General features: G+C 45.2%; 1 protein-coding gene and 1 long non-coding RNA gene across 3 annotated transcripts in view; both read right to left on the reverse strand.

Annotated features, from left to right (window-relative positions):
- NAMPT (nicotinamide phosphoribosyltransferase) overlaps window positions 1-4,040 on the reverse strand; it is a 31,603-nt gene extending 27,563 nt beyond the window's left edge. Inside the window, exon 1 of the mRNA XM_083803232.1 lies at window positions 3,867-4,040. Coding sequence (XP_083659358.1) covers window positions 3,867-3,926 — 60 coding nt within the window. The 5' untranslated portion in view covers window positions 3,927-4,040. The remainder of the gene's footprint in view (window positions 1-3,866) is intronic.
- A 2,399-nt stretch (window positions 4,041-6,439) lies between these two features.
- On the reverse strand, window positions 6,440-17,293 carry LOC310904408. Of its 2 annotated transcripts, XR_014588305.1 has the most exons (4): window positions 16,405-17,293; window positions 11,153-11,298; window positions 9,425-9,638; window positions 6,440-9,188 (listed from the first exon to the last, which is right to left on the reverse strand). It is a non-coding gene; the product is annotated as an uncharacterized lncRNA (long non-coding RNA). The 2 variants fall into 2 exon arrangements; XR_014588306.1 differs by having other exon boundaries at window positions 6,440-9,638.
- Between the last annotated feature and the right edge of the window lie 1,578 nt (window positions 17,294-18,871).

Consider the following 18,871-nt stretch of genomic DNA (forward strand, 5'->3'; position numbering starts at 1 on the left):
TGTCCGAATCCTGTCCTGTTGCAGCGTTCCCTTGTAGCGATGACGGCTTGGGGGCTGGGACACCACCACGTGGCTGTGAATCAAAACTTGGAGGATAACAGCCCCTGACAGAGCAAAGGCTGCTTCCTACGAGGAATGCCAGCCCAGAAGTTTCCGATGCCTGCCACTGCCAAAATTACAGGAGGTAACAAAACAGATTTGCACCCCTACCAACAGGTTTTTATTAGAATCATAGAATCATAGCTTATCTCGAGTTGGAAGGGACCCACAAGGATCACTGAGTCCAACTCCTATCAATTAAAATAAATATATATACATGTATGTGCCACAGAGAAGAATAATTTGCCGTCGCTGAGTACTGATCAAACCCAATAAGCTGAAGGATACTCATGACTCTTCCTCGCATACCTACAGCCTTCTAAATAAAGCACATGCAGCCTGCCAGAGCCTGAGAATAAACACACACTGGTGTGAAATGCTTCACAAGCGCTCTTCTACATCCACGCAGAGCGTAAGAAGTCAGTCGCAATGACAAATTATTAAGATGCAACATGGAAGACGGACAGAGTTAAGCAAAAATCTTTAAGCTGCCTCGGAGCATCCCGAAAGAGAAACAGATCTCATTTACAGTCCCGATGGCAAGTCGGCTCCTCCTATGGAGTAATTGCATCGCAGCTTGTTAGAGCTATCAGCTTAATTACAAACCATCCCAAGCAGCAGTCAGGCAGCCCACTGGTAAGAACAACAGAAGCTATCACTGCTTTAGCAAAGGAGGCTCCTGCCTCCCTCCGGCAGCCTTTCCCCTCGCTCCTCACGCTCTCCGGGCCGGGCCCACAGCTCTGCCAAGCTGCCCCCCAGGACGGTCTCAGATAGGGATTCCCTGGAAGAATTAATGCCTGTACACAAACAAATAAATGTGGGATAAACAGAGCACTGGGAATCAAAGAGGAAGGAAAGAGGGGCAGCGTGTCTGCAGCACCGAATGGATGAGGAGGATGAGAACGGATGAAGGACGTGGGACCTTTCGTTGGGAAGCACCATGAGTGAGCAAACCTGTCAGAGAGGGGCATGAGAAAGGCAGAGCCACAGGGAGGAACCGTACAGCCCTGCTGGGAGGAAGCGCGACATTAGGGCACACTAACCCCTGATAAAAAGGAGAAAAAAAAAAAAAAAAGAAGAAAAACCAGACTGAGGAACTTCCTGGTATAGACAGAACAAGACAGCATGCAGTATGTTTGCATGAGGAACCATGAACTTCAAGGAGTTTGCTGATAGCCCCACCTGCAGCTCTCAGACTAGCAACGAGGATCTTGACTTCACGTGCTGGTCTTTTTCAGCAACATCGGGTCACCAGCAGAAAGCTTCACTGCTAAAAGGCTCATCTCTGCGTTGGACTTCAGCACAAAGCAGTTCCCCAAATAACTCTGCATGGGTAAATTTCTTCAAAGTCTTGTGACCCAAAGAATTAAAAAATGCGTTTTTACTTATACTTTTACTTGTTTAGCAAGATGCATACACACCATACCAGATGCCCACGCCCAGACCTAGAGGGGACGGCACAGAATACCCAGCACACGGGGAGTTGTACTCCTGGGGGACTTGGAGAAGCTTAAGAATATCCAAGTACTGAAGGAGGAAAAAAAAATAATCTGATGTAAAAACATTTATATTGTTATTGGGGCTAGAGATAAACTAGGCAATCTGAAACCTTATCTCAAAATCATGGAGCACTTGCACAGATCTGTAAACCCCGTTCATAGTGGAAGCTGAGTACTGGGTTCAGGGAGTAGAAAGTCTGAAATTCACCTGCTGGGAATGACTCCTACCCAGGAAAACAGAGCACACGAGAATTAAGTACGATACTGAAACTGGGTGTTTGATAATCTTCTGTGACTTGAGATGAAATGTCCTGTGACACACACCCAGGCAGGAAAGCGGTTTGGGAGGGAGGAGGTTAGATCAGCTGTCAGTGGAAAAATCTTTGCCCACCAAATTACTTTGTTTTATGCTACTTGTTCCTGGGTTTTGACAGGCACTTAAACCAGTCACCAATTTTCTCGCCATCCCAAATTTTCCATTGTAGCAACACAGAAGTGGGACACTGGAGCCAATGCTGTCCTGCCTCAAACTAATGAGTTGTGACAGATACGAGCTGGAGACACCACAACTTGTTACTCATGGACAGCTGCCTAAGCTGGGGCTGTACTGGTTGGGACACTGCACAGTTTGTCCCCGAGCTGTTTATTTTCATGTGGCTTTTGCCACCGCCATTAGTTCGTACGGTTTGATTGTTGCGTGTTGCACATAAACAGATGCTGCGATTGTGGATAAAGCAGAAATATTGGAAAAAAAAAAAAAGAACACAACATAAACTCTCAATTTTGTTCTAATTGCTAATCAGAGCACTTGGTAACTCCTGTAAGAAGTCTGGTGTTGTAGACTACCAGCTATTTTAGCGCAATTGTTACTGAAAGTGCTTCCACTAAGCGTGCTTCATTGATTAGGAAATGACAGTATCATCCAGGGAGAAGGTAAGTGATGCTTGCTCCCGTTACCTAACAAGATAAAAGAAGCTACTTGTAAAAGCATTATTTAACAATATTGGAGCTTTTGAGACTTGGAACAAAGTATATGGGAAGATAAACAATTTGAATGGCCCTAACAAAGCAAAGCAGGCAACTCCAACTGCTTTTGATACAGTACGAAATGCTCCTAATTGCCACAGACAACTTCATCCAAATTAAATTTGAACTAGGAAAAACTCAGGCCTTTACTTGACTCCTTTAGGATTTCTACCGCTCATGGACTGTTACTAAATCATCCTGCCTATAAAACAGCAAATGAGACAGAAATAAATGTCGTCTGTCATCCCAGTTCTCCTCACTAATACTAATCCTTGACCAGATGCAGTGAATTTAAGAGTAGCGGCACGTTAGAATTAAAATAGATGCTCTTTAAACCCATGCCTACAGCATTTGGCGTGATTCGTCTCGAACATGGGGCTCTTCCACATTTGAATTAAGGTTAACAATGAACACTAAGCGCGGTTCTTAAAGAGCACTGGTGCCAGATTAAGCCCTGAATGAAAGCAGCTCCACAAGCCCTCAGCGAGATGCTCTGAGATTGTATCAGCATCCTGCAGGCTTCCAGCTCACCTTCCTGCGAACAGCGGCAGCAGGGGGCACGAATTGCAGAAGCGTGCCCCCCACGAGCGGACAAACCTTTAAGGGACTACAATAAAGTAAGGAGCGGTACTGTCGTTGCGCTTAGTGCCCCAGCAGCCCCTCTGAATTACAATTCCGCTCCTGAAGGGAAAAAAAAAGTTAAGTTTTTTCAGTCTAGGTGATGAGGGAGCGCGGGTAGGACCGGGCTCGGGGTCTCACAGGCCCAGCGTTTAGGGGCCGTAGGGTCAGCCCCGAGCAGCGCAGGGCTAGGGCCTGGCCGCACTCACCTCCCGACGCGCTGACGGCGCTTTGGGGTCAAAAATGACGGAATCGGGGAGCCGTGCGAAGGAGGGCAGCGGGGCGCGCGGCTCCCCAGAGGGGCAGCCCCGGACCCTCAACGTACGGGGCCGGGTGCCGGTGCCGCAGGGCACGCCCGGCTCCCCGCCGGATACGAAACCGCCCGCACCCGCCGCGCTTTCGCTTCCCCGAGCCCTGCGCCCGCCGCGGCCCACACGTGCTCGGGGCACCGGCCCCGGGACGGAACCAACAACCCCCCCGCGGGGCCGCCCTGCCCCGCTAACGGTCACCGGGGGGGGGGGGGGGGGCAACGGTTCCCCCCCCGGGGGAAGGGCCCCGCTCGGCTCTGCCCGGCTCGGTGCCCCGCCCGGTGCCGGAGGTGCCCCCCCGCCGCCCCCCACGCACCTTGTAGGAGTCGGTGGCGAGCAGGATGTTGAACTCGGCCCCCGCCGCCGCGCACTCCATGGCGCCGGGCCCCGGCAGCGGCGCGGGCACGGCACGGCACGGCACGGCACGGCACGGCTCGGCGGGGCGAGGCGCGGGCACGGCGCGGCGCGGGCACGGCGCGGACTGGGCTGCGCCGCCGCTCCGCCAGGGGAGGGGGGCGGGCACGGGAGCGCTGCGGGCGGGGCCTCGGCGCGGCGCTCCCCGCGCGCTGATTGGCCCCGCCGCGAGGCCGCCGGGGGCGGGGCCCCGAGGCGAGGGCGCGGGGGGCAGGGGGCGGGCGGCTCGCCATTGGGCGAGGGGAAAGGCGGGCGGGGGGGGGCGGGGGGGCGGCGTGACGCGGGGGCGCCGCGCGATCGCTTGGGAGGGGCTGGTGACGTCAGCGCGCGGCCCGCGCGCGCGCCCCCCGGATCGGCGGCGGGGGCGCGCGCCGCGGGGGCGCGCTGAGGGGAGGGGGGGGGGGGGGGGGGGGGCTCCGCTTTCCTCCTGCCCCAGGCCCTGCTGGGCTTTCCCGGCAGGGGGGTGGCTGGAAGCGAAAGGCGAGCTTCCCTCCTCTCCCTGCCCCTCGGGCTCCTGCACGGCGACATTTCCCGGCAGCGAAGGGGAAATCCTCACTTATGTTCAGAAAATAACAGTGCATGCTAATCAAAAACGAATTCATTAGATCAGTCCTTTAAATTGCAAAAAGTCAGACCCATGCTACAGGGCTCCTTTTTTAAAACCCTGACGTTCCTGGCTGCAGAGCGCTGCTGCTGGACCTCCAAGCCTTCAGTACCACAATTAACGATGATGTGCTCAGACGGAATTTTTAATTGTCAGCATCTTCCCACTCCTCCTGCTGGCTCCTTCTTGTGTCTTACGGCGTGCCAGAACCTGAAGAATGGCTTAATTTAGCTCTCGTGAGCGTATCTGAAGCCGTATCTGCACTGAAATATTGTAAAGTCAGGGCGTCAGAGTATTAATAGGGAATAGTATTATGCTGAACAGAGCCGCATTAAATCACGCGTTGCTGGTTAAGGGAACATATTTTATATCTGGGAAAAAAATAAATGCTCCTGCGGCAGTGGGAGTACAGTTAAATGGGGGAAGAGGGGTGATCCTCGGGACCTCAAACACCTGATGTCTGTGCTGCATTTGCCGTGTTATCCGTGAACCTGACTTCGGGCTGATCATCTGGCTTATTGAAACAAGGATTTGTAATTTACATGGGGCATAACTTCTCGTTTCAGATGGCACCCCATAAGGAAATACTGTCCTTCAATTTAAATGCACGTTCAGCTAAATCGGTTCTGACACCGTTTAGCCTACCGACGGAGCTGGGCATCTTCACTAATTATCTTTTAACATTTTCCTTTGACATACGAGACGCTATTAGAGGTACTCATTTTAGGTATTTTTAATAAACAGAGCCCTAATGGTGGGTTTAATAAGGCCATATTAATCCAGGGACGTGTTTTTCTCCCTGGGGATTTCTGATGAGAAGTGATATTCTTCATAGTAGAAGTGTCCAGTCAGCATTTTATGTATATGAAGTCTATAATGTAGCCTGCTGCTGCAGTTGGAGGAAAGCTCTCCTGCAAATGCGTTCTCAGGTTGATGTATTGGGAGGTGTGTAAGGACAGCCAAATTAAGATGGAGATTAGATCATATCACTTTGGTCACTATTGCAAAACTGGGTATTTAATTCCTCTAGCTGTGAGAGTCGTGTCACAGCTGCACAGAAGATCCGCGTGACTGAAATTTCTGCACACACCGTGGTTATGCACACAGTGTGAATTTTTCACCTGAAGAATTTCTGGTTAGTTTGGTAATTCTGAGCCCAGACCAATCCCTTGTGCTCTGTTTATCTTGGTGGTAATTCCAAAGCATATCAATGAACTAAACGTCAGCATTATCATGGAATCGTGGAATAATTAAGGTTGGAAAATCCCTCCAAGATCACCTGGTCCAACCACCCCCCTACCACCAATGTCGCCCACTAAACCCTGTCCCTGAGCACCACGTCCAACCTCTCCTTGAACACCCCCAGGGGCGGTGACTCCACCACCTCCCTGGGCAACCCGTCCCAGTGCCTGACTGCTCTTTCTGAGAAGAAATGTCTCCTCATTTCCAGCCTGAACCTCCCCTGGCACAACTTGAGGCCATTCCCTCTAGTCCTGTCACTGGTTACCTGTGAGAAGAGGCTGACCCCCAGCTCCCCACACCTTCCTTTCAGGCAGCTGCAGAGAGCAATGAGATCTCCCCTGGGTCTCCTCTTCTCCAGACACAACAACCCGAGGTCCCTCAGCCGCTCCTCACAGGACTTGTGCTCCAGGCCCTTCACCAGCTTTGTAGCCCTGCTCTGGACATGCTCCAGGGCCTTGACGTCCTTCTGGCAGTGAGGGGCCCAAAACAGAGCACAGCACTCGAGGTGTGGCCTCACCAGAGCCGAGTATAGACTATCTTTAAATACTGATCATTTCTGCTCAAATATGCAGGCAAAAGAACAGAGTTCTAGCTGCCCTGCTTTGTGCTTTAGGTTTTGTATGGGTTGGTGCAGCTTATAATGGTTGGCACCAAATGCCTCTGTGTCTGACAGACAGGTTGGAATTGCTGGATGGTGTCAGACATCTGTGTCTCTCCACCTCAGTGCATACCACTGTTCATTTTGGAGCTATAAGGAAAAGAGTGGAGCCTGGAGACTTTTTTTTTTTCAAGACTAAGTCTGCTAAATCTCCTTTTATCCTTCCTAAACCTTCCCACCCTACACCACTCTGCAGTGCTCCCTCTGTGTTCTCGAGGCATTTTTTCACCGTGGATGGGGCTCCGGAGTTAATCAGCGCACAACTGGCTAAGATGTTAGTGCCATCTAAGTAGATTTCATTAGGCTTGAGAATTTTATTCTTATTGCTAAACAGTATCCATCAATAGTCTTTTTAAATAGAATTGCAATCACAAGGAATCATGGAGAGGTAGATTATTTCTTATAGAAGTGAATAACAGAAAATCCTGACACATCACTTTAAATCATAGTCAGTGAATGAAGGAAGCACTAGTGTTTCTCCCTTGTAGTTTATCAAAGGCTTGTGTAGAAGCCTCATTAAATCATAACTCAAAGTACTCTTTAAAAATTCTGTGTTATGCAGGCTGTATAAATTACTGAACGTAATGTGTATGAAAATAAGAGGAATGTGCTATAGGACAAGGTTAAATACAGTGCAAGGCTCTGTTTACAGGAGATGGCAGAGCCTTTTGGTGGGCAGCCACACTAGATTTTATGTAATTTGATGTTTAGATCTTTTGTCTCTCTCTGTATGTATGTGTGTGTGTGTGTATACACAAACTAATATTCTGTTAAAATACTGCTTGGTGGTCTGTCTGCTGAAGTTCCTGTTCAGTCCATGGCGTAGCATCTTTTTTTTCTGAACTGCAGCCTACCAAGAGGTGTTTATATGACCGCAGGACCTGGGGCAGCAAGATTCACGTCTCAGGATAACCAGCCTTCAAATGGTTATCGGGCTTTGTGGTTCCACGTGTGGATCACAGAAAGTCAGGTTTTCTATATACCTTCCTAAGAGCTCCATCTCACTGTTAGGTCTTATCTTTGGAAGCAGATGTATGTCTTTCAGCTGGGGGCTGGATTGCTAGCCTTCCAGATATGCTGCCAGACCTCTTGCCTTGGTTTTTGGAAGAGGCGATTTTCAGGTTCATAAGGCTAACCTCATTTCAGGTTATGATTATGCCTTTATTCAGCACATGAATATTTATTTCTTGACATGCAATGCATAACCCGTACTGAGGTTTTTGCTAGTTCTTCAGGGAGTAAAAGTTCAATCACTTTACTGCCCAGAGTAATGTGAAGGTGACATGACTTGAAAATGCTGCCACACAGATGTATGAGTGCCACAGGATCCCCTGAAGTTTCTGAAGGTACTGAGATACTTGTCTGCTTCTGCATAGTCACTGTGGATCCACCACAGTCTGGCAGCTTTGGCTGAGTCCTGAGGCTCCCTCCACAACAGGCCGCTCAGGTGTCTCTGCTCTTTTTTGCCACTGCTCAAGATTCCTCACAAGTTAAGTGTTGTGCATGGATATTTGAGTGCATCTGCCTAGAACCAGCTTGGATCAAGACAGACCTTCCTGAGCCGGAGCTTGCTGGACCTGATGTCTCTCCATGAGTAAAGTTTCCTGTGCTGCACGTCTGAGTCTTCCTGATTTTGTAGTGTGGTTCAGATATACAGTGAATGGAGCTAGCTCGGTCAGTAAAGCTTACTCATCGCATCCCAGATCACGTAAAAACGGCGCAGCCACTTCCAGATCTGAAATGACACTGAACACTGTTTAACCTTGTTTGTGCAGCGCTGTACCTGAGCCGATGAACTTTGTATTAATAACCTCTGAGCTATACCGAGTGTGTCTATGGCACAATGTGCACCTGAAATCACCCTCCACAGCTAGTTAAATGTTATCTGTGGACTGTGGGAGGAAGGAAGGTAGCTGTCATGAATATTAGACTGGATCACCTGTGCTTTGCCGACACGTCAAGCTTCCCAAACATCCGAACAGCTCAGTTTCTTTTTCTTTTAAATCAAGTAAGCCCAGAGTATTTTCTTTGCCTCCCAAACCAAATTTCCTCCACTTCATTAGAGTGCCCTGAGGCTCAGCTCGGGCAAATAGAGTTCATGTTAATTAATGCGTCTGGCTTTTACAGGAAGAAGAGTGAACTATTTCCAGTAAATTTATTTCAGGATTCAGAAGTACTTCTAAACAGTTTCTTCAGCATTGTTTGGCCGATGGAGAATTTGTGCTGTTATGGTACAGTGTGAAGATTTTACAGTCATTTCTGTAGAATAACATTTGTAATTTAATCACTTTTTACTGCTCTGGAGTAAAACAATAAATTGTAAGTCCTCTGGAGCTGAGACCACTTCTAGTTCTGTGTTTGTTTGTTGCCTAATGTGGTGAGGACTGATTCAAACGAGAGCCTCTGCATTTCCACAATAGCAGCAACTACAATGTCCATGGAGTGTGACTGAGTTTTGTATGGTTTGGAGGGACAAGAGACCTCGAACAAAGCTATTCTTTTGTTGTGTATTTGAAAGAACCATTTTCAAAGAGAGTGAGCTGTCCAGTTGTGTGTCCAGGTAAGAATACATGGTTGACAACACCCAATGCGCCGTTGTGTTAGCAAAACATGCAAAGTTCAGCCGCTCTGCCACAGATATATCTGGCCGCCAAAGGACAGTTGTCAGGTTTAGAAAGCCCAGAGATGACTTCTCAGTGATCCAGGTCTCCATGCTCATTCTAGCAAGGTGAAGGTTATATTTCTCTTTATTTTAGTTCTACATACTCAGGAAGAAAAACCTGTATTACCTTAGAAACTCTGATTCCCCAAAATTTCTGGTTTTGTTGTATTGGCAACATGGAAGATTATATGTACGTGGTGATCACCTGGTTTCTGTAACATTCATGCTGGTTTTTCAGAAACACGAGATAAATCAACACATTTGTAAAATACAGGAGACAGCCCTGACACTTACCATTGTGCTTTAACCTGTCAGTTGTAGGAGTGGCGGTTTCACAGCTGGTAACATCAACCAGTCTCCTCACATGAACTTCAGCCTTGAACTGGGGTCGTGTTAACATACTCAGACACTTTCTGCTTAGGCATGATCCCGTAACAGGCAGCACTTCTCCAGTCAGTAGTCCAAGCTACCACTGATTTCAGTGAGCTCAGGATCTTGCATACTGTTTCTTTAAAGAGAAAAAATAATGAATAATTTATTTCTGCTCTCTAGAAGAATGGTATGGAGGGCAAGCAGTACTGAGCAGAGAGTATTCTGGCAAAAAATATCACAAGGCTACAAAATTTGTTGCACTGCATGTTTAAAGAAATGTGTGATTTTTTTTTTCTTGCACCCTTTCTAAATGGGAACAAGATCTCGCTCCTACTGTTCCTGAGGAGTGCAAATATTTAGATTATAAAGGGACCAGGACTGAGCCCCAAGTGATGTCCATTTTCATAACAGCTCATCACAGGCTTTAGGATTTGGCTATGGGAAAAATTAAAGCCCTTTCAGGCAGTCAGCAAGGATATTTGTACCTGTGGCTGGAGCTGAGATACTGCATACGGATGCAGGGCTGTTCTGCTAAGTCATCCTAGCTCTAGGTGAGCAAGCCCTGCATGCGGATGCAGAATCATTTCTGCTCACTCAGTGCTGGTGCATTTGAACTGCTGCTGGCTGTGCCATGGCTTGTGCTTCTCCTGTGCAGACGTGGAAAGCAGGGAAAAAAATAAAAGAGGTGGAAATTGTCTAAGAAAATACCTTCAAATCAGGGAATTTGAAATTGAAATAATGGAAATTGATATTCGGGTTTGCATTCTGTTGCTTCTGAAGGTAACAGTGAAGGAAAACAGAGGAATTTAGAATAATAGCCTAAACCCATAACCTGCAAAAACCACCTTGTGTGCTTAAATTTAGGGTGTTAGTGGATTTACTGACTTGCGCAGGATTAAAGTCAGCACGTTTGGTGAATAATCACAGAAGTGATGAAGTAGCGTGTGACTGTGTGCACGCTTTTGTGGAGCTGGGGATCTTCCTTTCTGATGTCCCAGACAGAAATGATCTTGGCAAAAAAGTTATTTTTTAAAAAAACAGCGCTCTTACACAATATTTGCACTGGCACGGGACGCTGTGCTTCACAAGATCTCTATTGACTGGTTTGTGCAAAACGCAGTCACTGGAGCAGCAGACAGGGCTCCCAGCACACTGCTCACAGACTTTAGGGTATAGATTAGACACAGGTCTCTTCTGCTCCCTTTCAGACCCAATCCATCTTCCATTCTCTCTACAGCAGACAACCTTGAGCAGGTTGGCAGGCAGCCTGGGCTCCCCTGGCCAGGAAGCTCTGCTGGAGGGCACACACACGCTGGGAGCAGCGGCCTCTTTCTGCTGGGCTGTCATTTAAATGGGTGGGCAGTTTTCAGCTCTCGCTCTCTGCGAAGGAAAAGATTGCAGCTACATTTTGCAAAGACCTTAATCCCATTAGCGTGCATGAAGCGTGGCCTAGAAATGCTCGCTAGATGCAAGCAGAGGGATGTTATCTGAGGATTCTGGCAGGCTGAGGTGCTGGGGCAGCTGCGGGTGTGCACAAACTGCCCAGCACCAGAAAAGTCTTTGGGCTAAACAGAAAGGCACCTACTACGTTATAGACAGCTGCACAGTTTTCTATGAATGCTACTTTTGGATTTAGGTCTTTTTACTCACCTTTGTCGTAATTTTCCTTTAGGACTGTGTTTAAACATGAAATCAAAAATGGAGATGAGAGACTGCTGTGTGGCAGGAGGAGATAGGGATGCAGGTTGTGCATTGATTTCTGATCAATACATGCCAGATTGATGCATTCTCTGATTCTGTAAATAAATAAAAAAACAATCACCGTATTACCTCAAATTATGAGGAGCTACAAGAGGTGCTGAGCAGTGGAAAGGAAGGAAAAGCTGCCTGAGCCCAGGAGGAAGAGAGATGGCAACCATGCTATGTAACAGCTTGTGCTGCATCGGGAATCAATGCGGGATCCCAGTTTGAGCAATGTTATTTGGACTGCACCTTCCCAACAAGTACCTGTAGGGTCTGGCTTTTCCTTTTCACTTTGGCAACGTTTGGAGAGTTAGTCAATCCGATAAATTGCACGGAGCTGAATTACAGCATGGCCCCCTGCACACGGTATTTTCTTGCCAGCTTCTCTTCTCACCCTGGTTTGCCAAGCTCCCTGAACTCAGTTCCTGCCTACAGTCTCGTTTCTTCCTCAGTGCTCTCAAGAAATGAACCAAATAATTAAAAAACACCCCTGAAATCCCATTCGTTTATAGCTAGTCCTTCCTCTGGGATCATTAGCAAGGTGACTTTTAATATTTATGTCTCTGTAGATTAGATCCTGAGATCTCCAAGTGAGTAGAAACAGGCGTGAGGTTTTAGACTGCTGATTTTAGAGGCAGGAGTTATGTGTCAAACCAGCAGTGAGGTTATTGCTTGGGATGAAGCAATGATCAGCTCTCTGGCAGTATTATTTTTTAGACATGGAAATGGGATAATCTTTACCACCAAATTTAAAAGTCAGGTCTCTAGCTGACCAGGTAGCAAGCAATATTCATTCCACAAATGTTTCGGGTATCGTGATCCAACAAACCCAGTGAGGTGAGTCGTTGGCTTATGACAATCCTTGGTGTCAAATGAAATGTGAAACTTTCTATAGCTGCTGTTAATTTTACTCTATTGAATCAGTCCCTTCCTTATATTTTCATCTTCTCATTCATTTTCTCTATGTAAAGCACCCCCTTTCCTGCTTCTGGCACACTTTCTTTCTTCTTGCTGGGAAGGCAGAAGGTTTCTGATATCTGATCTATTTTTTCTCTGCAGTTATCTCCTTCTGTGGTCTACATAGTACTCTTTTCTCTCTTTTATAACTTGATCATAGTAGTGGAAATTAATCCATATTCCTTTTAAGAGGATTTATTTCTGTTTCACCTTACATTTCTCAGTGGTTTTGCATTATCCACTCAACTAACTCCTACTGTCACAAAGATCTTCCATTTGATAACAACTTGATTCCAATTAAAAGGTTTGCATTTGTGAGGCTTTCAAGATTTACATTACAATGGCCTGATAAATATTGTACATCAGTTAATCCCAATGGTTTCTTTTATAGAGAATGGAAACTGGAGCGGGTGGGGGAATATCTGAGTATGTAGCTCAAGAAACAGCGTTCTATTTGATGCTGAACTACTAAAGAGTCAAAACTTCTCCTCCTCAAGGGAAATACACAGAGAACAGTGAGGGATAAACTATCTAGGCTGGAGCAATGGAAAAGAGTGGGTGTGAAATTAAAGACTGAAAATAGATCATCCAGAAGACAACAATGAGAGTATATATGTAGAAGAAATGGTCAGTGATCCTTGGTTATGCAAACACCACTGGAGTAATCTTCCCCACCCCTCTGATGAGTCATAGCTATGGGGAGGTTCTCAGCAGCTCCACTAAATCAGGAATCTTGATTTATGTTTTGATTCACATTTTCGTACATGGGTGTTTTGGCTGCTGACTATCCACCTTAGCATCTATTCTAGTAGATCAACTTTCCAAGAGATGTACCTGGGATTATTTTGTATGGTGTGTAAGGTAGGGTCAGGGCAAGGAGGACTGCTGTGAATTTCCAGTCTCACAAGGGTGATACGGGAGCTCCAGATACAATCAGGATGAGGTATGGTTCTAGATTCAGACCTGGGACTTAGAAGATATTCCTGGATGCAACGGTGTACTAAATAGTCTCGAAAACTGCATTATTTTGATCTGGGTAGAGAGGACATGCATCAGAAAGGGAAGAAAAAAAAAAAGAAAAAAAAGTGAGCTGAATTCTTGGCAAATCTCTAGCCCATTTCTTTTACCACCATTGCCTGATGGATATCAGGCAACTCACTTCAACTCTCTGTGATAATTCATAGAACTGTCCAGGTTGAAAGGGACCTCTGAAGATCTCTAGTCTGGCCTGCTGCTCAGAGCAGGTGAATGTGGAATTCAGACCACATTGCTCAGGGCTTTATCATGTCAGGTCTTGAAAATTTCCAAGGACAGAGGTTCCCCAGTCTTTCTGGACAATTTGTTTCAATGCTTCATTATCTTCCCAGTAATTATTTTCCCCTTATATCCATCTAGAACCTCCTGTTTCAATCTTGTAGGCACTGGAAGGCTGCTATTAGGTGCTCCCTAAATCCTTCTCTAGGCTAAAAAAGCTCAGCCTTACCTCACAGGGTATGAGTGATCTGATCATGTTGGATAAGACGAGATTTCTCAAGAGGTACTTGCCTCAATCCTCTTCCAGTGAGAAAGAAGTTCTTCTCCTTTGCTCCTACTTCTAGACACAGTGGCCTGGGAGACCTTGCTGGTGATGACTGAGGCAAAGGAAGCACTGAGTACTTCAGCCTTATCTGTGCCCACAGTCAATAAATCACCCATCCCATTCACTAATGAAGCAGTAGAAGCTCTTGTTGCACTTGATGTCCCTCACAAGTTTCAACTCTGTCTTTCCTGACTTCATCCTTGAGCTCCTGAGTGATGTTTTAATTTTCCTTTGTCTGTCCTTCTGTCCGTCCGTCCATCCATCCAAACATGCCAGAATTCTGCTGGTATAACTTATCTCATAATGTCTCTATGATTCAACTGATGTCATTGCTCTGTATCCAAATGTGGAGCCTTGCTGCTCCTGTTTGTTTCTCTGACTGCATATGTTTGTGTATAGGCATCTGAGGTGGCCCCTTTACATCTGTTTTATCCTTCCCAAGGGCTTTCTTGCTCCCATCAGCTTGTCCCATGTACTTACCAACCTGACCTCCCTTGCTTAACTGCAAGCTATTATCACTGTTCTCTGGTGTATCATTTAAAGTCTTCTTTACCAGCTGGCAGGCCTGCTGCCTATTTCTTCCCTGTAACATGAGGGTGGTTGTATTTTTCTGTCTTACAGGCATGTCATAATGATAGGTACATGAAAAAATTTTGAGCAGAGCTGGTGAAAACAGAAATATCTGCCTTGTGGAAAATTTGTGTGTGATGAAAAATATTTGTTAGAAACAAAGGTAGAAATGTCAGTATTTGATGTGGAGGGATTTCTTAATAATTTTTTAACATAAATACAAATATTTTGTTAAAAACAGACTTTTAAAATGTTGAAATTGGAGCAGAGAGCTCAGCTTCCAGACACCCACTTCAGTGCACAACCTGGATGCTCTGCCTGGAGCCCCAGAAAGATGAAGTGAATTAGCAGACTGGAAGCCCTGGGAAGACTGAATGAACCTGGAAGCTTCAGACTCGGCAGCTGCAGGGTTTCTGGGGTCCTCACTTTGTGTTGGAGCACCAAAAAAAGTTGGGTCTTCCATGCCTTTGGGGGTTCCTGGAAGTCCAAGCATGCTCTTGCAAAAATAATAATAAATCAGTTGGCAGCAAGCAAGAAAAGGTTTTATTTGAACTTCTCTTTAATAAATATAATAATAATAACTATTTAAAGCTTGCATATATTTATGAGCTCTGTTGGTTCTAGCTACTCAGTGGCTCATACCTGTTAAATCAGAAAACTCCCCAACCAGTTGCTCAGACAATACAGTACTGAGGGACTGTAACCATACAGATCTGAGTAATTCCAGGCTTGGTGGGCAGCTGGAGGCATTTTGTGAGCTCTGTGATGAACAGTTAGCTCACTGCACCTGCCCTAACTTCCTTGTGGAGGTTACAGCAAAGGCTGTTGGCAACACAATAAATGGTGATCTCTGTCACCACAAGCAGAGGTTGTGGAAGACTTGAATGTTAAGCCAGCACGGGAGGAAGACGACTACCATGTGGGGCATGAATCAGCTGTTCCCCTTTTACTGTGTACAGGCAATAACCTCACAAAGATAATTACTTCTTTTCTTGATGGGTGCAATGAGCTGACTGGAAGACCCATCAGATCAGGGCGTGTAGTGTGCAAATGCATGCCTGAAGAACACTTTTGAAGGACACTATAAGCAATGTAAATACCTTTGGCTAATTGCTGTAGTTACTACTTCCTCTGATTGTTGTAGTTCATGTGAAAGTAAATCAGAGTTATTCTAGTTCAGGAAGTGAGCTCAAGATGGTGGGACGAGTCTGTACAAGCAGCACATACTGAAATCTTTCTCCATGTAGATATTTCTGTTTACTTTTTGAGAAAGATTTAGAAGTCTGTAAATTCATCATAAGGAGCCAAGAACTTACAATATTTCTTTGAACACTACTGTGAATTACTCATGAATAAAAGATTATGTTGTATTTTATCTTCTATAAAATTTCTGATCATCTTTGGGGCTATCTAGAAAACCATAGTGAATTCCTGCATTGATTTAATGCTCTTGCTTATAGGTGACTAGGGAAAACCTGAACTTCACTTAACATTTTCTGAGCAACACCTAGCAGTTATCACAGAAGCAGCAGGATTGAAGTGCTTTAATCTTCTACAGCTCAGGTCTGCGTGGCTCTACCTTGAACTTTGTGGCAATCAAGCAAATACAGACAGTCCAGTTCTTAAGGGCACTACTGGAGCATAAGCTTTTACTCCTTTCATACATTCTAATTACATACACTTTGCTATGTGAATAGGAAAGGTTAAGAAGAGTCAAATTAAAATACTTTGGCCTTGCTTCACTCTCTGTTACATTGATATAAATGAGGCATAAGCATATTAAATTCAGTAGTGGTTACTGCTATGTAAAACTGGTGTAATCATTACAGAATTTGGCAAATTTAAGTTGAAATTTCCTTCCCTTATGGTTTAAGTAAAATATATTATCGCATGTGAACTCTGATTCAACAAAGGCAAAAGACTTAATTAGTGCAGCATTTCAATCCCCCCCCCTTTTTTTTCTGATCCACACACAATTTGGTTAAATCATAACAATTAAGTCCTTCAAAGATCAACAGAGACCTGTAACAATAACATAATTCTTTTTACATACTTGATAAAGCAAAGATGATGAAGGGCCTAAAGGGCAGGATGTATGAGGATGGGGCTGAGGTCCCTTGGTTTGTTCAGCCCAGAGCAGAGCAGGCTGAGGGGAGGCCTCATGGCGGCCTGCAGCTCCCTCACGAGGGGAGCGGAGGGGCAGGCGCTGAGCTCTGCTCTCTGGGGACAGCGACAGGACCCGAGGGAACGGCATGGAGCTGGGACAGGGGAGGGTCAGGCTGGGGGTTAGGGAAAGGTTCTGCACCCAGAGGGTGGCCGGGCACTGGGACAGGCTCCCCAGGGCAGTGAGCCTGCCGGAGTTCAAGACGTGTTTGGACAACGCTCTCAGACACATGGACTGATTTTGGTTGGACCTGCGTGGAGCCAGGGGTTGGACTCCATGATCCTTGTGGGTCACTTCCAACTCGGGATACTCTATGATTCTATTATTCAATGTCTTTGAAATAATAAATGAAATTGCTGTATTTCACATTAGTGTGACTGTATATCAAATCAAGACTGTTAAATTAAATCTGATTAAGCTCCCAAGGGCTGGGTTTGTCAGTATTAAAAGCGCCAGCAGGAACAGTTGTAGATTCTTACCTTCAACGGACTATCAGTGGACAAGATGAGAGGTATACTCCCTTATTAAAATGGACTGCGTTTTTACTTTACAAGTATCAGTCACTGATTGTTTATGCAATATTCACCAAGTCGTGCATTAAAGAATGAAAATAAAAGTGTCCACATCACTATATTGTCATGTAAAAATTGTTGGAAGGTTTTGTTAATGCCATCAATGCAGTCAGATATTGGAAAACATCTCTAATGGAAACTTGGTTACGCATGCATTCCTTGGTAAATGCCTTTTTATGTACAACACACAGATTTCTTTTTTTTTCTTCTTCTTCTTTTTTTTTTTTTCCCCTGCAGGATCTGAAATTTAACATTTTTCTGTCTCTTGCTGCAGCCAGATCAGAAACCCAAAGAGATCTGAGATGAAATAATTTATACTTTGATTTATTTGTGGCTTTATTATATTACAGAATCTTACAGATTTTTTACACATAAGAACATTAATCCAGCATTCTGAATAAATTTCTCATCTCTTCAGCTTATTTGGAATAAGGGTCTTCAGGTTATTTTTCATATGTTGTCAGACACTGCTGTGTGGTTTTGAAATGTCACTGCAATTCAGGGAGAGAGTATTTCCAAATATATGAGAGATTTTGATCAATAAGATGGCAGTCAAAAAGAATATGTTTTGTACTTCAACAGCAGTCTACCCTTTTAAGATCTTAGAGCCCTTTGAACATTGAAGGAAAGAAGCCTATAAAATATACCAAGTAGGCAGCATTATCTTCATTTAACAAATTGGGAAACTAAAGCATACAGAATTGTAACCATTTTTTAAATGTCCACTGATTTTTTTGGGAGGCAAAGATTTTGTCCCAGGCTCTGGGTTCAGAACAGTTTCTAGTATTTAATTATGTTTAGCCCTGATTTCTATTCCATGTATTCACCTGGTAGAGTGACCATTTTTTGTTGTACCTTTGTCACTGCGTACCTCACTCTGACTTCACTTTGCTTGTGTTACTCAGTGACCTGTAATGTAGTTCAAAGAAGAAGCCCTGCACTCAACAGCCAGGACCCATTGGCACAGGCACTACATTTTGCTGCTGTTTGCTATTATTCTGTTGGTTTTTTGTTGTTGTTGTTGTTTTTGGTTTTGTTTTTGTTTGTTTGTTTTTTGTTTTTTTGTTTGTTTTTTTGAGATTTAGGGCAGTAAATCTATGGTCAAGAGCATGTCAAAAATGATCTCACTTAAGATGATCAAGATGAAAACTTTGATTGAGCATTCATCATGGTGCTGCTTGTAGTTTGGCCTTCATATAAAGTCTGTTATAGTAGAGAAAACCTGGGACACTTCTGTTGTCATTCCCATCCAACATCAAGAACAGTGATCTAGGTGAAGTCCATCCAGTGGATGGACTGCAAGAATCAAGAAATGGATGGAATTCAGAATCAAGAAACCACTTCTTCTGTCACACCATTTTCAGTCTTCATGCCATGATTCTTGACTACGCAGAAACCTAACACTGGTGACTGCTTTGCTTTGTGCATTAGCTTCAATCCTAAGAGAAGGGAGAAGGGGATATGAAGGGAATGAATTGTGAATGCGAGCATTTTTTAAAGCTGTCCCAGCTGTTCTTGTTGCTTCAGACTGCCTACAGATGGTAGAGTGTACTGGGTGTGTTAAAGAGGAGTTTCCCCTATTTGGCATTGACTTACGTTCAGAAATCAGTTACATCACATCAGTTACTGTGGTTAAGAGCTTGCTGCAACAGTTGTGTTGGTTATGTACATTGTGATTGCAGTTCTGGGAGGAAAACTCCTTTGAACAGCATCTGCTTTCCTTTCTTGTCATTGGCCTGGTGTTGTGGTGTTACTGTCAGTGCTATTGCAGTTACATTTATTCA

The sequence above is a fragment of the Anser anser genome (genome assembly GCF_964211835.1).
Source record: "Anser anser genome assembly, chromosome: 1".
Taxonomy (NCBI): Eukaryota; Metazoa; Chordata; class Aves; order Anseriformes; family Anatidae; genus Anser; species Anser anser.